This window comes from Cervus canadensis, chromosome 1 (genome assembly GCF_019320065.1).
Source record: "Cervus canadensis isolate Bull #8, Minnesota chromosome 1, ASM1932006v1, whole genome shotgun sequence".
Taxonomy (NCBI): domain Eukaryota; kingdom Metazoa; phylum Chordata; class Mammalia; order Artiodactyla; family Cervidae; genus Cervus; species Cervus canadensis.
In genome coordinates, this window is record NC_057386.1 from 124,433,705 (window position 1) to 124,460,800 (window position 27,096).

General features: G+C 40.7%; 1 protein-coding gene across 1 annotated transcript in view; it reads right to left on the bottom strand.

Moving 5' to 3' along the window:
* Positions 1-6,622, bottom strand: part of ANAPC5 (anaphase promoting complex subunit 5) — a 34,361-nt gene extending 27,739 nt beyond the window's left edge. The window contains exons 1-4 of the mRNA XM_043441180.1: positions 6,295-6,622; positions 3,403-3,482; positions 2,711-2,820; positions 1,647-1,839 (exon numbers count right to left, since the gene is read on the bottom strand). Coding sequence (XP_043297115.1) covers positions 1,647-1,839; positions 2,711-2,820; positions 3,403-3,482; positions 6,295-6,501 — 590 coding nt within the window. The 5' untranslated portion in view covers positions 6,502-6,622. The remainder of the gene's footprint in view (positions 1-1,646; positions 1,840-2,710; positions 2,821-3,402; positions 3,483-6,294) is intronic.
* Positions 6,623-27,096: the final 20,474 nt, after the last annotated feature.

Here is a 27,096-nt window from a genome sequence, read left to right on the forward strand (position 1 = left end):
TGAAATCAGGAAATATGAAACACCACACACACACACACACACACACACGTTTTTCCCTCCAAACACAAGTGGTCTATTTGGGAGGTGATCCCAGGTAACAGCTGGGAAGAGGGGACGTGAAACAGCAAAGGGAAGGGAGTCAACACAAAGTGTTTTATGGGGCTAGTTACCAGTGTGGGCAATGGATGACATGTTCTGATTCCCTCATTTGACATGTCTCATTGGATGACATGTTCTGATTCTCATTTGTCCAACACGTATTCAGACACTGCAGGCGAAGCACTAAGGAAAAGGAGGTGACATATAACAGAGAAGGAGGGTCTTAACTGTTGATGGAGTACAAAGGCAAATATAAATGAGTAAGTAAATAAATGCAAAAGGTTGCTTACTGAGGAGAGTTTTGAAGGAAATAAAGAAGATGGAAGTACTTAGGATGGAGGTTACTTCACACACGTAGTCAGGGAAGGCCTGTGTGAGGCCATGGGAGCTGAATGGTGAAAGGAAGCGAGGGAGGTGAGAAGCCAGGGAGAGTAAACCAGGCACCCTGAGGCAGAGCCTGGCTGGGCGTATTCAAGAAACTGAAATCAAGCCAGAGCCATTAGACTCTGACAGTGAAGGGAGAGGCAGGAAAAAGAGGTAAGGAAGATGACAGGGGCCAGATCAGACAGGTACCAAGGCCCCAGTACCTCCGATTTCTGTCTAAATTCCATGGACAGTCAAGGAGGGTTTGGGGCATAAGAACACGTAGTGTGATTTACATCCGTGATGGTTCCCTTGGATGTTGCAGGCAAAACTGAGAGTAAGGAGACAAGAGTGGAGGCAGGGAAAACAGCCAGGAGGTTGGAGCAGTCATCCAGGAAAGAGACCAGGTACTGAGACCATCGGGGAAGCAGGGGCAACGGAAAGAAGTGAACTGATTCCAAACATACTGTGGAGGAAGTTCTGGCTGGATCTGCAGGACTGGCTGTTGGGGCGAAGGAGGCGAAGGACCCAGGGACACACCTAGGCTTTGAGCTTAAACAACTAGCTGAACAGTGCCACCACATACCCAGGGCTTAAACTTTAGGAGGCATTCAATAAGTTTTCACGGAATTAATCAATTGTTAATTCACTGTGATATAACGAACACTACACTACCGCTCAGGGTCCCAGCAGAAAACAAATGGCATATTCAAATGGGGTAACATGAGAAGAATCTAATAAAGGACCACTTTCAGAAACAGTGGCAGGGGATGGAGAAGCCATAGTGAGTAATACAACCCCCAGGGCTGGGAAGAGTGGGGTATCTTTTGCACCAGGCCTGGGAAACCTTCCCAGTAACCAGACCCTTGAGGTCTGCAGAGCAGGCCAACTGATAGAGGCGGTGACCCTACACCCAGTCCACCATGACCTTGAAGGAAGGAAACCAATGAATCAACACCCTGACCTTACTCTCCTTGACCCTCTGGATTTCCCATCAGTGCCTCCCAATCAGAAGTTAGAGGGGAAGGAATTAACTGATGCAGCCTATAAAGGTCCACTTCCTGGATCTGGAGGGACAAAAAGATGACAGTCAATGCATAAACTCTGGATGAATGAGGATTTACTGTGCCTGTAATGACGCTATTTCACAGGAAAGGGATTCACGCTGGAGAAACCCAAGTTACCTTATAGATACGTCAAGTTCTTCTTTTTCCATTTTCCTTTCACCCTCCTCTCTGCTGGCAAGTTCCATATCAGCATCTTCCATGGTCTTTTTCTCACCATTCTGGAAGTACTGCTGAAGGGCAGTGTACAGTTTAAACACTTGACTGAAAGACAGCTTACTGTAGGCCAAGATCATGTGACGCAGAAATAAGCCTACAAAACAAGACACAGACCAGGCGAAGGCAGTAACTCAAAATCCGGGCTACACCAAGTCAATGACTATTTGTTGCAATTCTTCCTTCAAAATAATTGAAAAAAAGACTGTTTCCTCCACCAAGAATGTTCTTTCATCACCTTTTATGAAGCTGATTTTCTCTTTAATTAAAAGCTCAGTCCTCCCACCCACACTCCACTTTTTATGCAGCCAATGTATCTTCTCGTGACTGTTAGAACTATCAGAAGTTATCCTATTTGTTTACTTTTTACTATCTGCCCGCCCTTCTCCCCACAACCACAAGAATGTAATCTGCCTTAAGAGAAAGGTTCCAGTCTCTCTTCAAGTCCAGAAACTGGCACATGGAAGATCAACAAATAACTGATGGTGAATACCATAAGAACTACCAGGAAAGAAAAGTCAGGTGGATGGAGCATGGCTATAAAGCTAACAGAAGAGCACCAGGAAACTTCATGTATACCCTAGACTTATAAACTATAACAACAATCTACTCTTAACTCTCTTCATAAAACCTTAGCTGGTGACCCTGACTTAGTTGTGCAATGTGGACAAGTGAGCAGAGGACTGTGGGAAAGAGCTGAGAAACCCTGAAAGGCTCCACAACCAGTCTAATACTCTGATGACAGTAGACAAAACAGAAGATGCTTTTCCACAAGACAGTTATTTAAACACAGATCAAAATGGCAAGGCAATGAATACAAACTAAAACATGTCCAACATCCCCACTGCGTGTGCTCAGACTACAGCAGAGTTAACAGATGTGACTGTTAACAGAGTCAACAGATGTGACTCAGAGAGCCGTTCACGGCAATGAAAATATTCTCTGCTCTCCTTAGAAGAATTTCATACCTACTACACTTGTTTTGTGAACTTCTGGTTCAGTTCCAGAAAAAGAATCTGAAAGGTCATCAAAAAATTGTTCCATATCCTTCAATTCGCCTTCAGCCATCAGTTTGATTCTGAACAAGAAAAATGAGGTAAGGATTTTAGGAAGGCCCTATGAATATCTTCCCACATTTCTTTTTTTTTTTTTTTTCATTCTTTTTTATTTATTTATTATTATTATTTTTTAAGTTGGAGGCTAATTACTTCACAACATTTCAGTGGGTTTTGTCATACATTGATATGACAATCACCTAAAATGAATCTATCTGAAAATCCAAACTGTCACTCCCATATTCTGAAAAGTATCATTGCCGATGTTTTCTTGATTATAAAATTTCTCAAAGTAGCATATCAGCCAGTAAAAATGAAATTCTCTGCAACAATTAAAAGGAACAAAGTAGATCCATACAGAATAATAAATTTTGAAGCAGTATGTTTAATGCTATCCATTTAAAAAAAAATTAAGGCACTTAGGAAAACAACCTAGAATAACAAAGATACCTTTTTTTAAGGATTTAAAAAAAAATTAAGGCACTTAGGAAAACAACCTAGAATAACAAAGATACCTTTTTTTAAGGAAATAATCACCATTTGCCACTTTCTAATTTTCATCTACTTGACATCTTTTCATATATACAGAAGAAAATGGAGCTTACCTGATCTGCACTGAGTTTGCCAGCTGAGGACAAGATTCTTCAATTAATTTGTAAAGTTTAGACAGTGTAATATCTGGGCCCTGGGTAAAGGGAAGATTGAAAGGTTACAGAAAAATTTTAAAGAGCTGGAGATTGATAAACAGCTGCATACATGAGTCCATTTATCAACCTCTCTGCTTTCTTTGTTAAATTAGAATGTAGTTGATTTACAATGTTGTGTCAGTTTCAGGGGTACAACAATGTGAATCATACATATATATATATGGACATATTTAGTCGTGGATAACCCAGCAAGCCCACTTCCAGGGAAGGTATATTCCCCATGCATCGTCTGAAATGAAGAAAAACTAAAGAATCTAAAAAGCCATCAATAAAGAGCTCATTTATAATCTATAAATTTTAACATTAATTAAAAGTATGAGTTAAAAAAAAAAAAAAAAGTATGAGTTAAGGACTTCCCTGGCAGTCCAATGGTTAAGACTCTGGCTTCCACTGCAGGGGGCATGGGTTCAATCCCTGATGTGAGAACTAAAATCCCAGATGCCTTGAAGTATAGCAAAAAAAAAGAAAAAAAAGCTTAATTTTTTTAAAGTATGAGTTAAATTATGCTTCTTTTCTCATTGTGGAATACAATGCAGCCATTAAAAAGGATGAGGTAAATCTACTCAAATATGCTGACATGGAATGATCTCCAAGACTTGTTAAGTGAAAGGAACAAGCTGTAGGATAGAAGTAGCACTTATGTAAAATGAACAAACAAAAAAAAAACCGCAGAATTAAATAAAAAGGATACAAGTATACATACTTATAATCATATGCAGCAACCTATCTATATACAGATATACATAGCAAAAGGTCTAGAAAGATTCATTCTAAACTGTTACTCAGTAAATATTAATAGGTGAATGAAGGAATATGAATTCTGATAATCTCTGAGAGGAAACAGGATTAGAGGGTCTACAAAAGAACCATAAATTTCCACTCTATCAACTTTAGTATCATTAAAGTTTTACAATGAATCTTTGTGTATTAGTTGAATAGTTCAAAAACAGCTAATTTTTAAAGTCAAACAATAAGTAAATAAGTAAAGGCTGGAACTTAGCTAGATGAATTCTATATACATGTTGATTAAAATGCCAGGTTGGATGAAGCACAAGCTGGAATCAAGATTGCTGGGAGAAATATCAATAACCTCAGATACACAGATGACACCGCCCTTCTGGCAGAAAGTGAAGAATTAAAGAGCCTCTTGATGAAAGTGAAAGAAAAGAGTGAAAAAGTTGGCTTAAAACTCAACATTCAGAAAACTAAGATCATGGTATCCGGTCCCATCACTTCATGGCAAATAGATGGGGAAACAATGGCAACAGTGACAGACTTTATTTATTTGGGCTCTACACTTATAACAGGAATGTAGATAGGACTGGGAGCTGCAAGTTCTAGAGACCCTACTACTTTCATTTAACTAATTGGGCAAGCCACTTAATCTGTGTCCTCAGTACTCCTCCCCCTTCCCCAAAGAAGGTGATGGATTTTAAAAAGCCCTTTATAAGGACTTCCCTGGTGGTCCAGTGGTTAAGACTTTGCCTTCCAATGCAGGGGGTGTGGGTTCAATCCCTGGTCAGTCCCACATTTTGGCCTTGCAGCCAAAAAAAATCAAAACATAAAACAGAAGCAATATTGTAACAAATTCAGTAAAGACTTTAAAAAACAGTCCACATTTTAAAAAAAATCTTAATTGAAAAAAAGCCTGTTATAAACTATAGTGTACTAGGCTTTGGGGATACAAGGTGAGCAAGAACTGGACAAAGTAATGCCCTCATGGAGGTTACAGTCTAGTAGGGGAGAGAGATGTCACTCATATAATCACCCGAATAAATGGAAAAACCACAACTGATCTAAGGGAAAGTGCATGAGATTAAAATGAAAATAGCTAAAATTGATTGAGCATTTATTATGTGCCAAACTGTAAAATGTTCTCATGGATCTTCTAACTTAACACAGCCATCACATGACAGTTTCGATCATTGTTTTCCATTTTACAGAGCAAAAGCAAAGACCCAAACATGTTATGGAACTTGCCCAAGTCGCAAAGCAGGTAAGCAGAAGAGTTACAATCTGAGTCTGCAAAGGGAAATAAAACATGTAAAGTGCTTGTGTTAGTTGCTCAGTTGTGTCCGACTCTTTGCTAACCCATGGACTGTAGGCTGCCAGGTTCCTCAGTCCATGGAATTCTCCAGGCAAAAATACTGGAGTGGGTTCTTGCCGTTCCCTTCTCCAGGGGGGAATCTTCCTGACTCAGATTGAACCCTGGTTTCCCGCATTGTGGGCAGATTCGTTACCGTCTAAGCCACCAGAGAAGCCCATAAAGTGCTCAGTACACAGTAAGGGATCAATGTTGGCTGTTACTTTTATGTCACTGTTACCACTTATTAAGGTCCTCTAGGGTACAGGGCCTGTACCTGTGTCTCCAACGCTCAGGCCTACATGTAGCCTCATTCTACATAAGACGGAGGATTTGCGAAAATAACTCTTCACCCAGTCACTCAGCTAATAAATGCTGGAGTCAGATATAAACCTGCCCCCCCCAAAACGCATGTAAAGTGCCTGGTCCACCGTAAGTACTAAGCGTTGCTGCTGCTAAGTCACTTCAGTCGTGTCCGACTCTGTGCGACCCCATAGACAGCAGCCCACCAGGCTCCTCTGTCCCTGGGATTCTCCAGGCAAGAATACTCGAGTGGGTGTTAGCTGGTGGTAATAACTATATTTTTCGCGGTCCAAAAGGGCAGAGAAAGTATCCGATAAATCCCCGTACCCCCAGCCCCCAGGGAGCTGTCCCGTCAGAGAGCAGGTGCACAGTAAGGGTTTGCTGGATGAACCGGAGACCCTCACCTGCAGCAGCGGCAGGAGCAGCTGGTTGAGCCTTCGCCGCTCCATGAGGCTAACGGCGCCCTCGCCTGTGCGGCCCATCTCGTTCAGCAACACTAGCACCGCGATCTTATACGGCGTCACCCAGTCCTTGATACCGAATACGTTGGCGTGCACCACCCCATTGGTCATCATGGGGTTGAAGTAGAGGCTCTCGTGGACGCTGGCCATGGCGCCCACGAACTAAGTGCAGGAGAGCCGGTGCGCGCCCCAGCCGGGCTCCTGCTCAGGGAACCTCACAACCTCCCCTAGGCCTCCGCTGGCCCGCGGCGTACCCCAGGAAACTGGCATCCTCGCGACGGCACGCCGATGACCAATCAGAGCAACGAAACCAGAGCTCTATAGCCAATAAAAATGCCCAACAATACTGTGATGGGTGGGGCAAAGGCGGCGCACCTAAAGACTGAGTCCCTACAGAAACTTTTGCAGGAGAGCAGGTTCCGGGTCGGCATGGACTGGCACGGAGTGAGAGTCGACGCTTTCGGTGAAGGTCTGAACCGCCAGAAGGCTGACTATTCGTTCATTTAATTTAAAAATAATTAAAATTAAATTTTAAAGTGATTGAGATTAAGGCAACGAAGTTAGGGACTTCTCGGCGGTCCATTGGTTAAGAGTGGGAGCCTCCACTGAAGGGGGCCCTTCAGTGGATGCTGAAGATCTCTCATGTCCTGGCGTCCGAACAACAACAACAACAACAAAAAAGAAAGAAAGAAAGAAAAAGCAACGAAATTAAACTTGCACCTTTAAAATTTATATTTAACTGATTAGGTTTATTTTTAAATTCAAAGTTCGAAAGTTTTATTTAGCTCTGGAGGCCTGGCGTGCTGCGCGGTTCACGTGGTCGCCAAGAGTCGGATACGACCTAGCGACTGAACTGAACTGAATGCGTGAATAAACTTTTTTTCTCCTCAGAATTTCACAAATGCCATTTGCAGACAGCTAGGTCAGGCTGCAAGTAGCCGTGTATCCTTACGCATAATAGAAGATAATACCACCTCCGTGTGGTGAATCTCTGTTTACCACCTAATAATACGTCCTTGCATTCATGGCCCTCAAAATCAATCCCTAGACAATAATTTCAAACTGAGTTTTCACAACTTTCCTTCCACTCTTCTGTACCTTTCCCACGACGTTTATTTCTCTACAGCCTGAATTGCTGTTAATAATTATTTGCACTCCATACTAGTCTACACAATCCTTGAAAGAAAAACCACCGGTTCTAGGAAATTCCCTGGCGGTTCAGTAGTTAAAAGACTCGAAAAACAAACGAACAACCACCTGCTCTTCAACCCTGGCTACACACCCTATGCCTAGTACCTGGGTTTTGTTGTCTCAACCTGTCTTTGTTTAATGAATCATGAATGAAGATGTAGTTTTAGTTCACAGGGGGAAAAAAAAAAAAGGAGGTAGACACATATAGGCTAAATAACTGGGCCAGAAGTCATTGATAGCTTGGAATACAATTCTTAACTTCCATATCTTGTGAACGGTGACTATATATTTTAGACATACAATTACATGTGTTTGTTTTGGGATTTGTTTTGGTGGTGCCAGGCAACTTGTGGGATCTTAGTTCCCCAACCAGGAATTGAATCCCGACCCTCTACAGTGAAAGCATGGAGTCTTAAGCACTGCACCACCAGGGTATTCTCACATGTATTTTACACGTACAAATCTGTACATTTACCACATTCATTTCTTATGTAACTGGATTTCATTTGTAAAAGGGGAAACGCTATTTGCAGGAATTTTAATACTTAAGTTACCTCTTTCTTTGGGCTTCCCTTGTGGCTCAGCTGGTAAAGAATTCTCCTGCAATGCAGGAGACCTGGGTTCAATCCCTGGCTTGGGAAGATCCTTGGAGAAGGGAAAAGCTACCCACTCCAGTATTCTGGCCTGGAGAATTCCATGGACTGTGGGTCGCAAAGAGTCAAACATGACTAAGGGACTTTCATTTCATTCATTTACTTCTTTCTTTGCCTCAGTTTATTTTTGTATTCCCCACCCCCTCTTGTTTTAATGTAAAAGCATACTTTCAATCTTACAGCTGTCTAAGGATCTTTTTGCATTGTGAGTTTAACCTAGAATAAAGATTGGCAAAGGATATTTGTGGAATAAACATGTATTCAACCTTGAAATCCTCAATAGGGACACTTTACTGAATGTAAAGAGAAAAGTTTTGTAAAATCCTAAAGAACAATCTTAATCTAAATTGGTAAGGCTTTCAAGTAATTCATTCTTCTCTCCAAGAAATTATTTGCTGAGCTCCTTCTATATACAAGTTCAGTTCAGTTCAGTTCAGTACCTGTTGTGTCCGACTCTTTTCAACCCCATGAACCATAGCACGCCAGGCCTCCCTACCCATCACCAACTCCCAGAGTCTACCCAAACCCATGGCCATTGAGTCAGTGATGCCATCCAACCATCTCATCCTCTGTCATCCCCTTCTCCTCCTGCCCTCAATCTTTCCCAGCATCAGGGTCTTTTCAAATGAGTCAGCTCTTTGCATCAGGTGGCCAAAGTATTGGAGTTTCAGCTTCAACATCAGTCCTTCCAATGAACACCCAGGACTGATCTCCTTTAGGATGGACTGGTTGGATCTCCTTGCAGTCCAAGGGACTCTCAAGAGTCTTCTCCAACACCACAGTTGAAAAGCATCAATTCTTTGGCGCTCAGCTTTCTTTATAGTCCAACTCTCACATCCATACATGACTACTGGAAAAACCATAGCCTTGACTAGACAGACCTTTGTTGACAAGACCGTGTTTTAATCATGGTACCCAAAGACGGTGAACTTCTAAACCACAAGTTGCAAACCGGTGACCTCTGAACTAAATAAGACCCATTAGATGTATTTTATTTGTCTTGCATAGTATTTGCCAAGCTTCACAGGTGGCTCAATGGTAAACAATCCTCCTGCCAATGCAGGAAATAGAGGAGATGAGTTCGATCCCTGGGTTGGGAAGATCCCCTGGAGGAGGAAATGGTAACCCACTCCAGTATTGTTGCCTGGAGAATTCCATGGACAGAGGCGCCTAGCAGGCTACAGTCTATAGGGTCGAAAAGAGTTGAAAATGATTGAGCAACTTAGCACGCACATACAATATTTGCCAACACTTAAAAATTGAGACATTTCACTGTGCCCCTGCCCCCAATCTATATTTGCAGCCTCACTTGAAAAATTGGAAAACTTGGCAACATAGTTTATTCTGGGGTGGTAACTATTAACTGAATGTAAGCAGCAAGAGCCACCTTTATTCAGGCCGTGATATCCCCCAATCAATACAGTCATGGGCATATGGGCCTAGCAGAGCCAATCAGATCCTTCTCTGGATCACTATATGGACTATAGAAAGAAGAGCCCTCTTTCTCTCACTGTTGCTAGGCAAGTTGTCAATGTCTCAATCCCTCCTTCCAGAAAAAGTCTACCTGTAGGAAGAGAGAACAGGACAATTTGCAAGTAAAAGCAGAATCAAGCAGAATTGGAGGTCAGGGAGGGGAGAAAGGAAATGGCAACCCACTCCAGTACCCTCGCCTAGAGAATTCCGTGGACAGAGGAGCCTGGTGGGCTGCTATCTGTGGGGTCGCACAGAGTCAGACACGACTGAAGCCACTTAGCAGCAGCAGCAGCAGCAGAGGGGAGAAAGAAATAGGTCTGGTTCATTGATTTCTATTTTTATCTTGGTACCCTGGTTCTTGCAGCTATTTCAATTATCTTCTTTCCTAGAAGATAATCCCCCACCCACAAATTAGCAAATGTTTGTTGGTCTGGGTTGGAGGTTTTGTTTTGTTTTTATTTCATTTTTGCTTGAGCTTGATTGAGAAAGATTTTAGGCTCTTGCAACCAAAATCATCAATAAAGGTGATAATAAATAATTGAAAACACTGAAATCTATTCATCCTACCAGAATTGTTTAGTACTCAGAAAGACCTTCAGGCTCCTTGGTTTGTTACCTAAGAAGCCTTTATCTCAACCTATGTGTTATTCAGGGACTGTCTCCCTTCCTTCCTCAGTCACCAGGTATTCTCCTGCCAGTCAGAGAAAACATGATTCAGATAAAGTCATGATTGATGAAACAAGAAGAAAGTTGGCCTGAGAATCAGAGCCCTCAAATTCTAATGTTGGCCCTGAAACTTACTAGCTCTGTGGATTCAGTAGCCACTTATTCTCCCTAAACTTGAGTCAGTCACATTAACAGTGAAAGTTTTGGACTGGATGATGTGTTAATTCCTCTGCAGTGCTAAGATTTTTTAACTTGTTACTCTTGATTTTTATTTAAAAAATTTTACTGCGGCAAAAGCTTATCACATAACAGTTACCATTTTAACCACATGAAGGGTACGATTTAGCAGCGTCATATACATTCACAATGATGTGCAACCTTCACTACTGTCTAGAATCAGAACTTTTTCATTACCCCAAAAAGAAAACCCATACACGTTAGCAGTAACTCCTCATCCATCATATGATGATAACGTACAGCATTAATAAGGTTTGCAGGAAACAGGTGGTTTCACATACTGTGTGCATGCTCAGTTGTGTTCAACTCTTTTGCAACCCCATGGACTGTAGCTCACCAGGCTCCTCTGTCCATGGAATTCTCCAGGCAAGAATACTGGAGTGGGTTGCCATTTCCTTCTCCAGGGGATCTTCCCAACCCAGGGATCCAAACTACACTTACTATTGGAAGGAATTTAAGTTGGTATAGCCCTTAGTCCAGACAGGAAATAGGAGGCACTCTAGGTGTTTCAAACACAGGGAAATTAATACAGAGAATTGGCTCCACAGGTGATAGTAGATCTGAGAAACCAAACCGGATAGAGATTAGCAGTAACAAGAAGATGCTGCCGCTCCCATGACAGAGGAGACAAAGGAAAGAGATGGTTACCATAGCCCAGAAACTGAGGCCACTGGGTGGGAGCCAGAACTGCAGGTAAATGCAGACACTGCAGAAGGATGGAGAGAGAAGGCAAGAAATCCCATGGATTCTCCCTTTCTCTTACTCTCAGATCTCCTGTTCAACCCAGCCAGTTGACTCAGGAGCTGGGAAAGAAAACGTGCAAGGGAATTCCCTGGCGGTCCAACAGTTAGGACTCTGTTCTTTCATTGCAGAAGGCCCAGGTTCAATCCCTGCTCAGGGAAATAAGATCCCAGAAGCTTCGTGGTGAGGCTAAAAAAGAAAAGATATATGCAGTTTTTTCAAAAAGGAAACATGTAAGCATCACTGTTATCTATTCCAGAACATTTTCATCACCCCAAAAAGAAACCCCCTGCTCATTAGCAGTCACTCCCCATCCTGCTGCCCTTTAACCCCCGGCAACTACGAATCTGCTTTCTCTATGGATTTTCTCTTCTGGACATTGCATATCAATGGAATCATACAAGATGAATGGTCTCTTGTGTTCATTTAGCCAAATCTTTCTGAGGTTTATCCATGTTGTGGCATGTATCAGTACTTCATTCCTTTTCATATCTTAGTTATATTCCATTATATGGACAGACTATATTTTGATTATCTGTTCATCTGTCAATAGGCATTTGGGTCGTTTCCACCTTTGGGCTATTGTGAATCATGAGACTGTGAACATTCATGTGTATGTCTTTGTGTGAACATGTGTGTTTGGTTTTCTTGAGTATATACCTAGGGGGTGGAATTTCTGGGTCATACAGTGACTCTACACGTAACTTTTAAGGAACTGCTAGACTCTTTTCTACAATGGCTGCACCATTTCACATTTCCACCAGCAATAAATGAGGGCAGCCACTTTTTTCGTCTATATTTTTTGCCTCCGTGGCATGCAGAGGGCAGCCACATTCTAACGAGGATCAGGAACTCAGCTTGCTATTTAATCATGAATCATCATTAGCAATGTCATGGTTCTGAAAGAACTGAATAACCATCAAAGATGTTTAAGTTGTTCTGAGCAATGGATGACTACCTCCATGATTTTATGTATCTCTGAACACTGTCATCCCCCAAGGAGAACTCTGCCAGGTAGAAACACTTTTCCCCATTGCTCATTAGAGAGTAGCTCACCAGCAGTTAAGTTGGCAGGTCACCTGCAGGTCCCAAGACAGATGGAAAAGCCAGCCTTTACCAGCTGATCAGATGCAAAACTTCTGAAAGTGACAAACCCTTGTGCAATTCTAAGACATCATATTAGAAGAAACAGAAAATTGCTCTCAACAAGGAAAAATATAATATGTGAACCAGGTCTCCTGTGTGCATGCATAATCATTTTCTTTTGATAATTCAAGAAAATCCAGCTGAGAGGGAAGAAAAGATCCCCTATTGAATACAACGAGGCCCGATTTTGCCAGAGTCACGAAGAGTCTCAGGGTTCAATCAATACAAAAAGTTCTGGGTAATTAACTGAGCTGCTGGGGAAACTTGATCGCTAGCCTGACAAGCATCGCTAAGTATTTCCAGACCCAAGGTAACATTCCAGCTTCTCAAAGCTCATGAACTGAATTGACCTCACTCCCTGAGGAAGGAAACTCTCCTTGTTTCCTCTAGACCTCCTATATCATCCAAAGTCGACATCACCATCTGCAGCTGGAGGGATCAATGGACACATTAATTGATTGAGACTGAGTTTACGTTTCTATTGTCAACTCTCATTATTTGTTTTTGAGAACCCACTTCCCATATCTCTTAGTGCTATTAAGCAAAAGATAATATACATTACGTAATTTTCACAAGTCTATGAGTACGTCTTACACTCACCTTTTTTTTTTTTTTTTTTGCTGATACCCTGACTCACTCCCAATACTTGACTTAATAGCAGTTTCCAGTAGAAGTGGTTGCTTTCAGTAATAGGAGCAGAAACTACATTGAGTCATTGCTTTTCTTCCTTTGCAGGATGATTAGTTTCTTAGTTTGTAAAATGTTTTTTAGACATTTCAGTTTGCAAGAGTTTCTGCATCTGTAATGTTTGATGATCATCTACCGCAATAGTGGCAATGCATGGCTCTCTACTTAGCGATAATGCTGTGTAACAGCTATAAAACCCTGAAGGCATGACAAGACACATGTTTGATTGCACATCTAGGGTGGTAGGCTAGGGAGCTCTGCTAATCTTGCTGGGGCTTGGTCACAGATGGGAAGTGTGGCTGATAGGGTGATCCAGAATGGATATGCCTGGGGGCAACTGGAGTGGCTCTAAGGGTCTCTCCTCTGCAGCCCACCTGACAGACATGGTAGAGGCAGAGATGCATGAAGGTGGAAACAAGAATATCCTACAGTCATAAGCTAAGTGGTGGCTCGTATCAGTACTTCTTCTCATTCCTTTTTTTTTTTTTTTTTTAATATTTGGCTGGGTCTCGAGGCTTGTGAGTGTACCAGGGATCAGACTTGCACCCTTGGCAGTGAAAGCGCAATTCCTAACCACTGGACCACCAGGGAATTCCCCACTGCGTTCTATTAGCTAAAGCAGAAGGCCAGCACAGATCCAAGCTTCAGGAAGTAGAGTGGATCTTTGGCAAGAGGAGCTGCAAAGTCATACAGCATCAAGTGGGGAGAGAGGGAAAAGTAAAGAATTGGAGTCAAAAGTGCAATTGCCCAGAGGCTGTCCCTTCTCATCCCCTTGAACCTCAGCTTATTTAGGCAAAGGGAGAGTTGTGTCCAAGAGGCATAGATATAACTGATTTTTGTGTGTTTAATCTCACCCGAACAATTATATGGGGCTTCCCGGGTGGCTCAGTGGTAAAGAATCTGCCTGCAATGCAGGAGCCACAGGAGACTCAGGTTTGATCCCTGAGTTGGGAAGATTTCCTGGGGGAGGAAATGGCAACCCACTCCAGTATTCTTGCCTGGAGAATCCCATGGACAGAGGAGCCTGGTGGGCTACAGTCCATGGGTTCGCAAAGAGTTGGACACGACTGATGTGACTTAGCATGCATGCATGCAAACTATTATATAAATAGATGCATCGGCTGTCTTAGTTTGCTCCAGCTGCCTTAACAGAATACCATAGATTGTCTGCCTTCCACAACTGGAATTTATTTTCCCACAATTCTTGAGGCTAGGAAGTCCAAGATCAAGGTGCAGACCAGTTCAGTTTCTGGTGCTAGCTCTCCTTTTGACTTGCAGATGGCTGCTTTCTTACCATGTCCTCACTATGGCAGAAAAAGAGAGCTTCTCTGATGCTTCTTATAAGGACACTTAACCCATCATGAGCACCCCCCAACTGGGATTTCACCTAAATCTAATTACCTCCCAAAGGCCCAACACCGAATACCATGACACTGGGATTTCAACATGTGAATATGGAGGGGGACACTATTTAGTTAATAACGTGAGCTAAACTTAATTTTAAATTGGGGACTTCCCTGGTAGCCCTATGGTTAAGACTTTGCCTTCCAGTGCAAGACTGTGGGTTCAATTCCTGGTAGGGAACTAGCTCCCATAGGCCACGGGGCCAAAAAAACAAAGCATAAAACAGAAGCAATACTGTAAAAGTGAAAGTGTTAGTCGCTCAGTCCTGTTAGACTCTTTTCCATCCCTTGGGCTGTAGCCTGCCAGGCTCCTCTGTCCATGGAATTCAGGCAAGAAAGAATACTGGAGTGGGTAGCCATTTCCTACTCCAGGGGATCTTCCTGACTCAGGGATTGAACCCTGGTCTCCTGCATTGCCGGTAGATTCATTACCATCTGATCCACCAGGGAAGCCTTTAATAAACTTTATAAAGACTTTAATAAACAAATAAATTTGGTATCTTCATTCTTTCCCCCAAATGTATCTCTCACTTGAGCCGTGACTGAATCTTCCTAAGGTTAGAAATCAAAGCCAGAACTTAACTCTGGAGTCTAGAGATTGATCAGGACATCATGGAATTTCTTATTTAGTTTTTAAAATCATGTCTGTTTTTACTAGAGTTAAGGATAAAATATGTACCTGATCTAAAGTTTCAATTGATGTGAAACTTGAAGGAATGATTAAACCGTCTTAGTCATCCCAGATTTATTGGAAAATTCAAAGTAATTCGATGCTTCCCAGCCACAGCATTGGAAGTTACTCTTCCCATAAGCTTCTGGAACTTCTGAGCATTATTCATTCAGTCTGAGCAAATACATGATTCTTTCATTCTTTATTTTCAGGCTCCTAAATGCCTTGAACCATGAAAGTAATTAAGTTTCCAGAGAACTCTGATGTCCTGTTCCTTTTAACTTCTCCGGACAGATTTTTATTCAATGTGTGTATTGAATAAAACACAGAGAAAGAAAGAGAAAGTCTTCTTCAGGATCTCAATTTGTTCCTATCAGTGAATTAAAGAATGGACAACTTTCACCTCCCTGGTGGTCCAGTGGTTAAGACTCTGCACCTCCACCACAGGGGCCTTGGATTTGATACCTGGTCAAGGAAATAAGATCCCACATGCCACATGGCACAGCCAAAAAATTAAATATAATAATAATAAATAAAATAAAAAACTATATACATGATTCCTGATATATCTTGCACAAATAATAAGTATTCCTATTTTATGCTGCAAACAGACACACACACAAACAATCTCAGTATAAATATTAAAACAGAAAAATACACTTGGCAAACAGGTGATAAGTCTTGAAGAGATGATGGAATATTCTGAGTTTCTTCCTCTGTTGATAATGAATCCATTTTGGAATGTAAATTTCAACTAATCTCTTAACTCCTCTACAGCCACTCTAGAGTAATAGGGGGAAAAAAAATGGTAAGTTTTGGATTTGATTCTTCCTTTCCAAGTACAAATTATCTTGAGGATATAAATTACATGATTTACTTTTTTTTTCCCAAAGTAAGCCTCAAGGGAGATATTAAGAGGAAAAATACCATGCCAGTAATTTGCTACACATAAATATTAGTGATTAAATAAGCATTGAGAGTAGAAATATGTTATAGGAAAGAACATACTTTGAATATTATTTATGCCCCCACTATATTAAAGTGCTTATAAAACTTGTGACAAGGCCAAAATGAAAGGAAAAATCCTTTTTTTCTAAAAAAAATTTTTGAGGTGTAATTGACGATCTAAGGTGAACAATTCAGTGACAATACATTTATTTTGTGCGATCCCTTGCTCTACCTAGTTCCAAAACATCTCAGTTCATTTCAGTTCAGTCACTCAGTCATGTCCAACTCTTTGCGACCCCACGGACTGCAGCATGCCAGGCCTCCCTGTCCATCACCAATTCCTGGAGCTTACTCAAACTCATGTCCATTGAGTCAGTGATGCCATCCAACCATCTCATCCTCTGTTGTCTCCTTCTCCTCCTGCCCTCAATGTTTCCCAGCATCAGGGTCTTTTCAAACGTATCAGTTCTTCGCATCAGGGGGCCAAAGTTTTGGAATTTCAGCTTCAGCATCAGTCTTTCCAATGAATATTCAAGGCTGATTTCCTTTAGGATGGACTGGTTGGATCTCCAAAACATCTCCCCAAAAGGAAACCTCATACCCACTAAGCAATTTCTGCCCATTTCTCCATCCTGTAAATCTCTAGGAACAACAAATCTGTGGTTTTGTCTCTGTAGATTTATCTATTCTGGACAATTCATGTAAATGGACTATGATCTGTGGCATCTAGCTTCTTTCAGTTAGCATGGTTTTGATGTTCAGCCATGTTATATATAACATGCATTAGTACTTCATTTCTTTTTATGCCTGAATAAAAAATATATATGTATATCACTAATTGATATACACAATCATAAATCGATGGACATTTGGGTTATACATACCTTTTGGCTATAATGAATAGTGCTGTTACAAACGCTCATGTATGGTGTTGACCAGAAGGTTTGTTCGGGTTTTCCCATACAGTGCTCTAGAATAATCCAAACGAACGTTTTGGCCAACCTAATATAAACCTTTCTTTGAGAACTTCAGTATTTCAATTATATGGGGTGTTTCCCTCACAGTGAAATCGCTAATTCTTTAAGCTTTTCCTACTGCCCACAGAATCCAGTGTAGCCCAACTCTGAGCTGCTTCCTGAGGGTGCCTATTTTGGGAGAGAAACAAATGCCATTAGCGGGGTAGAGGAATTCTATTTATTAAGGACTAGAGCCTGATATATTCATCACACAGTTAAAACAAACATACAAACAAAAGTCTTAAGGGGAAATTCCCTGGCTTTTCAGTGGTTGGATCAGGACTTTCACTGCCAGGGCAGGTTTGATCCCTGATTGGGGAACTAGGATTTAATTATTTATTTGTGGCCAAAAATAAATAAATACAAACAGTTTAAAAAATCATAATGGAGATATAAATATGTATATTATATATATCACATATATATATTATATATATAAAAAATATGCTTTATAGGATATTTGAAAGTATGGCTATTTAAGATTGACAGTTACAGGATCTACCTTTTCATATACAAGAGTCAGTTCCAAACCAGTTAAGGCTGAAGGCCTATTTATCTGTTGCAAGATTCGTTGGTCCCTAAAACATAGGCCCTACAATATTTGGCTTGATGAAAAAATGTTAAACTCTAGAAAAATAATTGCAATCAAAACAAGAAAGATGCTGTTATATAGCTATAATATTAGCCAATATTTAAATAAATTGATAAGTAATTACTAATCAAAATGGAGGAATCAGGACCTTTCTTTACAAGACTGGTAAGAAGGCAAATTGATACAGTATTTTCTGTGGACAAATTTAGGAATTCTTATCAAGGCCTTAAAAATGTTTATATTCTTTGACTCCATTTTTCTCTTTCTGGCTATTTAACCTTAGAGAATAACCATGAGTATTCACGATGATTTTTTAATGTATTCTTCATTATAGTGTTATTATAATGAAAAATTGAGAGCTACCTGAAATCCATCAACAGATATTAGACATAAGTTATGATTCACAATTAGGAAGAATACATGTGAAACCAAACTATTTGATAGAAAATAGTTAATGACTTGGAATAATGTCTATTATATTTTTAAATAGAAAATAATATGTGTACTACCACACTAAATTTCTAAAAATGTATCTACATGCACGGAAAAGAGTCAGTTTCCTTCCTCTATAAAATGGGGATAATAATAGCATGTACCTCATAGGATGGTTAAAAGAATGAAATTTAATGAGAACGTTCATATTCCAATGCTCACCATGGTGTCTAGCATATTTAAAGCATTCAGTAAATGTTTAATTATTGCTATTGTTGTTGTCAAAGGATATACATCAAAATGCAAGCTTTAGTTATCTTTGGGTAGTGGAATTATGAGTGATTTTCACTTCTTTAAATATGCTTTTTCTTTATTTTCCACAATTAATGTGTTTTTATTTTCTACACAGGGGGAAAAAAAGCATTACAAAAAAACATTGACTTTCTCCAAGCAAGATAATTCTACTCAAGATAATTCTCACTTCCCTGACAGAGACAGTTGATAGCAGATAAAGATATCTCCAAAAAGGTATCCTAAACTTTGCTGCCTTCTCTTTTGATAAGAGTAGAGATTAATGCAGTATCAGACAACTTTAAAAAAAAATAGAGACTTCCTATTAGGTCAGCTCTCTAGGATATTTCTATTCTTAGATATGAAATAAGATTTAGAGAGCAGTGCTTTACAAGTTAGACAAGAATTTTAAAAAGCCACGGATTACAACAGTTCAGTTCAGTTCAGTGACTCAGTCATATCTGACTCTTTGCGACCCCACAGACTGCATGCAGGCTTCCCTATCCATCACCAACTCCCAGAGCTTGCTCAAACTCATGTCCATCGAGTCGGTGATGCCATCTAACCATCTTATCCTCTGGGATTACAACAGAGGTCACTAATTTCAAATCAATCAAGCAATCAAAGTTGGATTATGTCATTCACCTGCTAACATATTTTACAGCATCTCTTTGCCTAACTTAGAAAATATACAATATTCAGACATTTGAAGCCATTTCAAAGATAATTTTCAGAGTGAATTAAAGCATTTTTTTTCTCTTAATCTATGTTTTGGAGTTTCTGGCTTTGCACTGTGGGATTTTAATTTCACACCCAGAGATAAAAGTGTCGAGAGAAAATTCCAAGAACTCTGTTCTTTGGATGTCACTACCACATACGTAGTTGAAAAGAAAACCTGAGAAATTTTCAGAAAAGGATTCTTCTATTTAACAATCTTTAGATATGGTGAGAAATTCTTGGTCATGTGGTTGGATGGGATTGCTCCCACTCTTAGCCAATGGAGGGCTCCTACTCCTCAGCCATAGTGATTGGTTTAGTGGTGGGCAGGTGACTCAAAATAGCCAGTGGAGGGCTCCTACTCCTCAGCCATAGTGATTGGTTTAGTGGTGGGCAGGTGACTCAAATTAGACCATCAGCTCCTCAATATGTGGAGGTGAGAAATGATGGTAAATAAATCGTGCCCTGGTGCCAGTGTGAGAACACTAAATTAAGCTCAGTCTAAAGGAATCTTGCTGGAATAGTCTGTTTAGTTGAGTTATTACCTTGCACCCTGTTTTGGGGTAGCATATTAACAGGGCAAAGGCTAATAGAGTTTTGCCAAGAGAATGCACTGGTCATAGCAAACACCCTCTTCCAACAACACAAGAGAAGACTCTACACATGGACATCAACAGATGGCCAATACCAAAATCAGATTGATTATATTCTTTGCAGCCAAAGCTGGAGAAGCTCTATACAGTCAGCAAAAACAAGACTGGGAGCTGACTGTGGCTCAGATCATGAACTCCTTATTGCCAAATTCAGACTTAAATTGAAGAAAGTAGGGAAAACCACTAGACCATTCAGGTATGACCTAAATCAAATCCCTTACAATTATACAGTGAAAGTGACAAATAGACTCAAGGGATTAGATCTGATAGAGTGCCTGAAGAACTATGGACGGAGGTTTGTGACATTGTACAGGAGGCAGTGATCAAGACCATCCCCAAGAAAAAGAAATGCAAAAAGGCAAAATGGCTGTCTAAGGAGACCTTACAAATAGCTGTGAAAAGAAGAGAAGTGAAAAGCAAAGGAGTAAAGGAAAGATATACCCATGTGAATGCAGAGTTCCAAAGAATAGCAAGGAGAGATAAGAAAGACTTCCTCAGTGGTCAATGAAAAGAAATAGAAGAAAACAATAGAATGGGAAAGACTAGAGATCTCTTCAAGAAAATTAGAGATACCAAGGGAACATTTCATGCAAAGATGGGCACAATAAAAGACAGATATGGTATGGACCTAATAGAAGCAGAAGATATTAAGAAGAGTTGGCAAGAATACATACACAGAAGGACTATACAAAAAAGATCTTCATGACCCAGATAATCATGATGGTGTGATCACTCACCTAGAGCCAGATATCCTGGAATGCAAAGTCAAGTGAGCCTTAGGAAGCATCACTACGAACAAAGTTAGTGGAGGTGATGGAATTCCAGTTGAGCTATTTCAAATCCTAAAAGATGATACTGTGAAAGTGCTGCACTCAATATGCCAGCAAATTTGGAAAACTCAGCAGTGGCCACAGGACTGGAAAAGATCACTTTTCATTCCAATCCCAAAGAAATGCAATGCCAAAGAATGTTCAAACTATCGCACAATTGCACTCATGCTCAACACTACTAGCAAAATTAATGCTCAAAATCTCCAAGGCCAGGCTTTCAAGACAGTATGTGAAACCATATGAACATTCCCAGATGTTCAAACTGGAATTTATGAAAAGGCAGAGGAACCAGAGATCAAATTGCTAACATCTCGTTGGATCATTGAAAAACAAAGAGTTTCCAGAAAAACATCTACTTCCGCTCAGTTTGACTATGCGAAAAGCCTTTGACTGTGTGGAGTCAGCAACAAACTGTGGAAAATTCTGAAAGAGATGGGAATACCAGACCACCTGACCTGCCTCCTGAGAAATCTGTATGCAGGTCAAGAAGCAACAGTTAGAACTGGACATGGAATAACAGACTGGTTCCAAATCGGGAAAGGAGTATGTCAAGGCTGTATGTTGTCACCCTGCTTATTTACTTATACACAGAGTACATCATAAGAAAGGCCAGACTGGATGAAGCACAAGGTGGAATCAAGATTCCTGGGAGAAATATCAGTAACCTCAGATATGCAGATGACACCACCCTTAAGGCAGAAAGTGAAGAAGAACTAAAGAGCTGCTTGATGAAAGTGAAAGAGGAGAGTGAAAAACTCGGCTTATAACTTAACATTCAGAATACTAAGATCATAGCATCTGGTCCCATCACTTCATGGCAAATAGATGGGGAAACAATGGAAACAGTGACAGACTTTATTTTCTTGGGCTCCAAAATCACTGCAGATGGTGACTGCAGCCATGAAATTAAAAGACACTTGTTCCTTTGAAGAAAAGCTATGACAAACCTAGACAGCATATTGAAAAGCAGAGACTTTGCCAACAAAGGTCCGTCTAGTCAAAGCTTTGGTTTTTCCAGTATTCATGTATGTATGTGAGAGTTGGACCATAAAGAAAGCTGAGCACCAAAGAACTGTGGTGTTGGAGAAGACTCTTGAGAGTCCCTTGGACAGCAGGAAGATCCAACTAGTCCATCCTAAAGGAAATCAGTCCTGAATATTGATTGGAAGGACTGATGCCAAAATTGAAACTCCTATATTTTGGCCACCTGATATGAAGAACTGACTCTTTGGAAAAGACCCTGATGCTGGGAAAGATTGAAGGTGGGAGGAGAAGAGGATGACAAAGGGTGAGATGGTTTGATGGCATCACTGACAAAATGGACATGAATTTGAGCAAGCTCTAGGAGTTGGTGATGGACGGGGAAGCCTGGCGTGCTGCAGTCCATGGGGTCACAAAGAGTTGGACATGACTAACTGAACTGACCTGAACTGAACTGATTAGGGTTGTTGTTCAGTTGCTAGGTTGTGTCCAACCTGCCAGGCTACATGGGGTCCATGTAATTAGTCCATGGGGTTTTCTAGGCAAGAATACTGGAATGGATTGCCATTTCCCTCTCCAGGGGATCTTCCTGACCCAGGGATCAAACCCAAGTCTCCTGCACTGCAGGCAGATTCTTTACTTTCTGAGCCACCAGGGAAGTCTGTACTTCCATGTACAGGAAATACTGTAGATTATAATTGAATGTCATATGCAACTGTTTAGTGCTTTGGTCATGCACATATTTCTTCATTGTGGCTCATTGGACAAGATGCTGTATCTCAAATAATATAACATTCCTCTTTTAAATCTATCCTTTCGCCTTGTTTTTAACATGGGATTCATCTTGCTTCACCAGGGAATTTTTTTTCAAGTGTCGAATGATGAAATGACTATTTGAATAAAAGAGGCCATTCTAAATCAAGAGTTACCTTGAATTAGAAGAGATAAGAATCGAATAGAATTGAGCTAGTTGAAATGAAACATCTTCAATGTAAGATCAAAAGAGCTATTTTGGATATCTTTTCATCACCACCAGTGATGAAAAGAAAACACTATTTAAAGACAGTTGTGTGTTAGGGAATACCATTCGACATCATGATCTATACAAAATTATTAATGCTACAAGCATCACGACCCCAGAAATTGTAAGGGTTTTAGAATAAGGATGGACAGAAGATTGACATTTTAGGGAACAATTATGAGGCACTTACATAGTATTATGTTTAAGATTTATTTATTTATTTTTGGCTGAGCTGGGTCTTTGCTGCTGTACAAGGCCCCCAGATGTGGTGAGCGGGGGCCACTCTGTTGCAATGTATGGACCTCTCATTGCAGAGCCCCCGGCCATTGTGGAGCACAGGGTCCAGGTACAAGGGCTCAGTAGTTGTGGCTCATGGGCTTAGCTGCCATTCAGCATGTGGGAGCCTACAAGAGCTGGGATCAAACCCTTGTCTCCTGCATTGGCAGGTGGGTTCCCAAGCACTGGACCACTCGGGAAGCCCTATATACCCTTACATGATTGTCAACGAATATGGCATCGAAGAGAAAAAAGTACTAAGCCTACAACTGGAGTTTTTCAAGATGACTATCCCTATCTCACAAAGAGCTGGACACAACTGAGCAACTGAACTGAACTGAACTGATCCTATCTCAACCATCTGAATATCTCCATCCCTGCATGTTTATCTTGTTCATTTATGAGTTGACAGTGTTTGTATTCCATTGTCTGTCCAATTTGTCTGTAAATGTGATTGAGCGTCAGCCTGTCTGCCTTGGACTGTAAATTGTTAAAGAGAAGAGACAAGGCTTAGCTAATTATCTCTGTGAATCATTGAGCCCAGCATAGCACCACATGCAATTAGAGATTTTATAAATGTGTTTATTATGGCCCTTGGGAGGAGGCTCAGTCCCATTTATTGCCTTCTTGATCCTGCCGGCACTTCTCGAGAGAGTGGGGAAAGTCGACTTGATTTGCACTGTCAGCCTGGAAGCAAATGCTCAATGTGATGCCATATTGCTGAGGCCTCTCAATGATATCTGCTGGTGAAAGTCTGTGTAGTATAATAAATACATTTGGCCTTTATCCCCAGGTTCATGGCACAGAGAACTTAAAACCTTTGGAATTTCATGAATGATTGGGGTATCTTTTGTTATCCCTAGGAGCCCCTTTTGAGCGCACCTGAGCTAATGAGGGGTCTTAGGGTGGGGTCCGTAGATGGAGCTTGGTCACCAGAAAGATCAAATGATTAGAGAGTTGGGCTTTTCAGCTGATCTTTTTGCCTTTTCAAACTGCCCATGGGGTTCTCAATGCAAGAGTACTGGAGTGGTTCACCATTTCCTCCTCCAGATTGTATTGTCTTGGGCTGCAAAATCACTGTGGATGGTGACTGCAGCCATGAAATTAAAAGACGCTTGCTCCTTGGAAGGAAAACTATGGCAAACCTAGACAGTGTATTAAAAAGAAGAAACATCACTTTGTCAACAAAGATCTGTATAGTCAAAGCTATGGTTTTTCCTGTAGTCATGTATGGATGTGAGACTTGGACCATAAAGAAGGCTGAGCACTGAAGAATTGATGCTTTCGAACTGTGGTGCTGGAGAAGGAAGACTCCTGAGAGTCCCTTGAACAGCAAGGAGATCAAACCAGTTAATCCTAAAGGAAATCAACCCTGAATATTCACTGGAAGGACTGATACTGAAGCTGAAGTTCCAATACCTTGGCCACCTGATGTGAAGAGCCGACTCATTGGAAAAGACCCTGATGCTGGGAAAGATTAAAGGCAAAAGAGAAGGGGTCAGCAGAGGATGAGATGGTTAGATAGCATCACTGACTCAACGTACATGAACTTTAGCAAACTCTGGAAGATAGTGAAGGATAGGGGATCCTGGTGTGCTGCAGTCCATGGAGTCGCAAAGAGCTGGACATGACTTAGTGACTGAACAACAACCACTGATCTTTGGGGAAGTGGGTGGGACTGGAGATTAAGCTCTATAAATATTCTTGAACAAGATTTGATGAGTTTCTGGATTGGTGAATGTATCTGGTGCTGGAAAGGTGGCTTACCCAGTTCCATGGGGACAGAAGCTCCTGTGCTCAGGACTCTTCTAGACCTTGCTCTCTGTACCTCTTCATCTAGCTGTACTTCTGTATCTTTACAATATCCTTTATAATAAACTGGTAAATATAAATAAATGTGTCTCTGAACTTTGTGAGCTATTCTAGCAAATTATCTGTCCAGCAGAGGGGATCATGGGAACCCCAATTTATAACTAGTTGGTCAGAAGTACAAGTGACAATGTGGACTTGCAATTGGCATCTGAAGTGGAGGCAGTCTTGTGGGACTGAGCCCTTAACCTGTGGCATCTGATGCTATTTCCAGGTAGATGGTGTCAGAATTATGTTAAGTTTGTGGGACCTCCAGTCAGGGTCTACTGAAAATTGAAGAGTTGGGTGGTGGTGGTGGAAAACATTCCAGTCTGAAATGTTATATTTTCACTTTTTTTTTTTGGCCATTCTGCGTGTCATGTGGGATCTTAGTTCTCCAATCAAGGATTGAACTTGTGCACCCTGCATTGGGAGCGTGGAGTCTGAACCACCAGATGGCCAGTGAAATTCTTCAACAGCAATTTTTTTATTGTCACAGGTTGGATGGGGGCGATACTACTGGCTTAGCTGTTAAAGGCCAGGGATGCTACTAAATATATTACAGTGAGCAGGAAAGTCCCCCCGCACCCCAGCACTGTTTTCAGTCCAAAATTTCAATGGTGCTTGCATATTACTGGTTATATTTTCTAGGAGAATTGGCCCCTTTATCGTTACATAATATCTTTTTTTATTCCTGATAACTTAGCTTACTTTGAAGTCTGCTCAGTTGGAAATTGATAGAACTCCTGCTTTCTTTTGATTAGTGTTAGCATGATATGTTTTCTCCATTCATTTACTTTTAATCTATATTTGTGTGTGTACTTAAGGTGAGTCTCTTGTAGACAACATACAGTTGGACTGTGTTCTTTGACGCACTCCAACAGTCTCTTTGAGTTGGTTGGTGCATTTGGAGCTTTGACATTCCAAGTGATTATCTGATATGGTTGGATTACTATTTACCCTATTTGTTACTGTTTCCAATCTGTTGCTTCTGTTCTTTATTTGTTGTCTTCCACATCTTCTCTGCCTTTTGTGGTTTCAGTCAAGCATTTTTAATTTCATTTTCTCTCTTTTCTTAGCATAGCAGTTATACTTCTTTTTTTTTTTTAACTCTTTTTAGCAGCTGCCCTAGGGTTCACAATATACATTTACAACTAATCCAAGTCCACTTTCACATAACTCTATACCACTTCATAGGTAGTGTGAATACCTCCTATTAATAATAATAAAGTAAACTAATTCCTTTCTCCTTCTCGTGTCATTGATGTCATTAATTTCACTGCATATAATTATACATGTGGTAGTTTGGTGGTTTAGTCTATGAGTTGTGTCCAACTCTTGCGACCCCGTGGACTGTAGCCTGCCAGGATCCTCTGTCCATGGGATTTTCCAGGCAAGGATACTGGAGTGGATTGCCATTTCCTTCTCCAGGGAATCTTCCCGACCCAGGAATCAAACCCAGGAATCAAACCCAGGTCTCCTGCATTGCAGGCAGATTCTTTACCGACTGAGCTACGAGGGAAGCCCTAATTATACATAAGTGTATATGTAATGTACAATATGTAAAGAAGCATGTATAATCAAATACATAGTTGCTATTATTATTTTTAACAAACTGTATCTGTTAGATTAATAAAGAAAAGTAAGTTCCTATTTTGCCTTCATTTACTCCTTTTTTAAAATATGCTCTTCCTTTCTAAACGTTGACCCAACTTTCTAACCTATATTATTTTCCTTCTCTCTAAAGAAGTTCTTTTTTAACATTTTTTGCAAAGGAGGTCTACTGGCAACAAATTCCCTCAATTTTTGTTTGTCTGAGGTTTTTTGAAGAATTATTTCCCATGATACAGAACTTTAGGTTGGTGAGTTTTTCTCTCAGCACTTTAAATATTTCACTACATTCTCTTCTTGCTTGCATGGTTTATGAGGATAAGTTGCATGTAAATCTTTTTTTAAAAAAATATTTATTTAGCTATAGTGGATCTTAGTTTCTGTGTGTGGGATCTAGTTCCCCAACCAGGGATTGAACGTGGGCCCCCTGCATTAGGAGAGCAGTCTTAGACGCTGGACCACCAGGGAAGTACCTGGATATGTCTTAACCTTGTTCTTCTACATGTAAGTTGGGATTTTTTTTACCCACCTCTGGCTTCTTTACCCACCTCTGAATTTTTTCCTTGATTTTCTGAGCTTTGAAAATGATATGCAGAGGTGTAGTTTTCAGACATTTATCCTGCTTGGTGCCCGCTGAGATTCTTGTTATCTGTGTTTTGGTG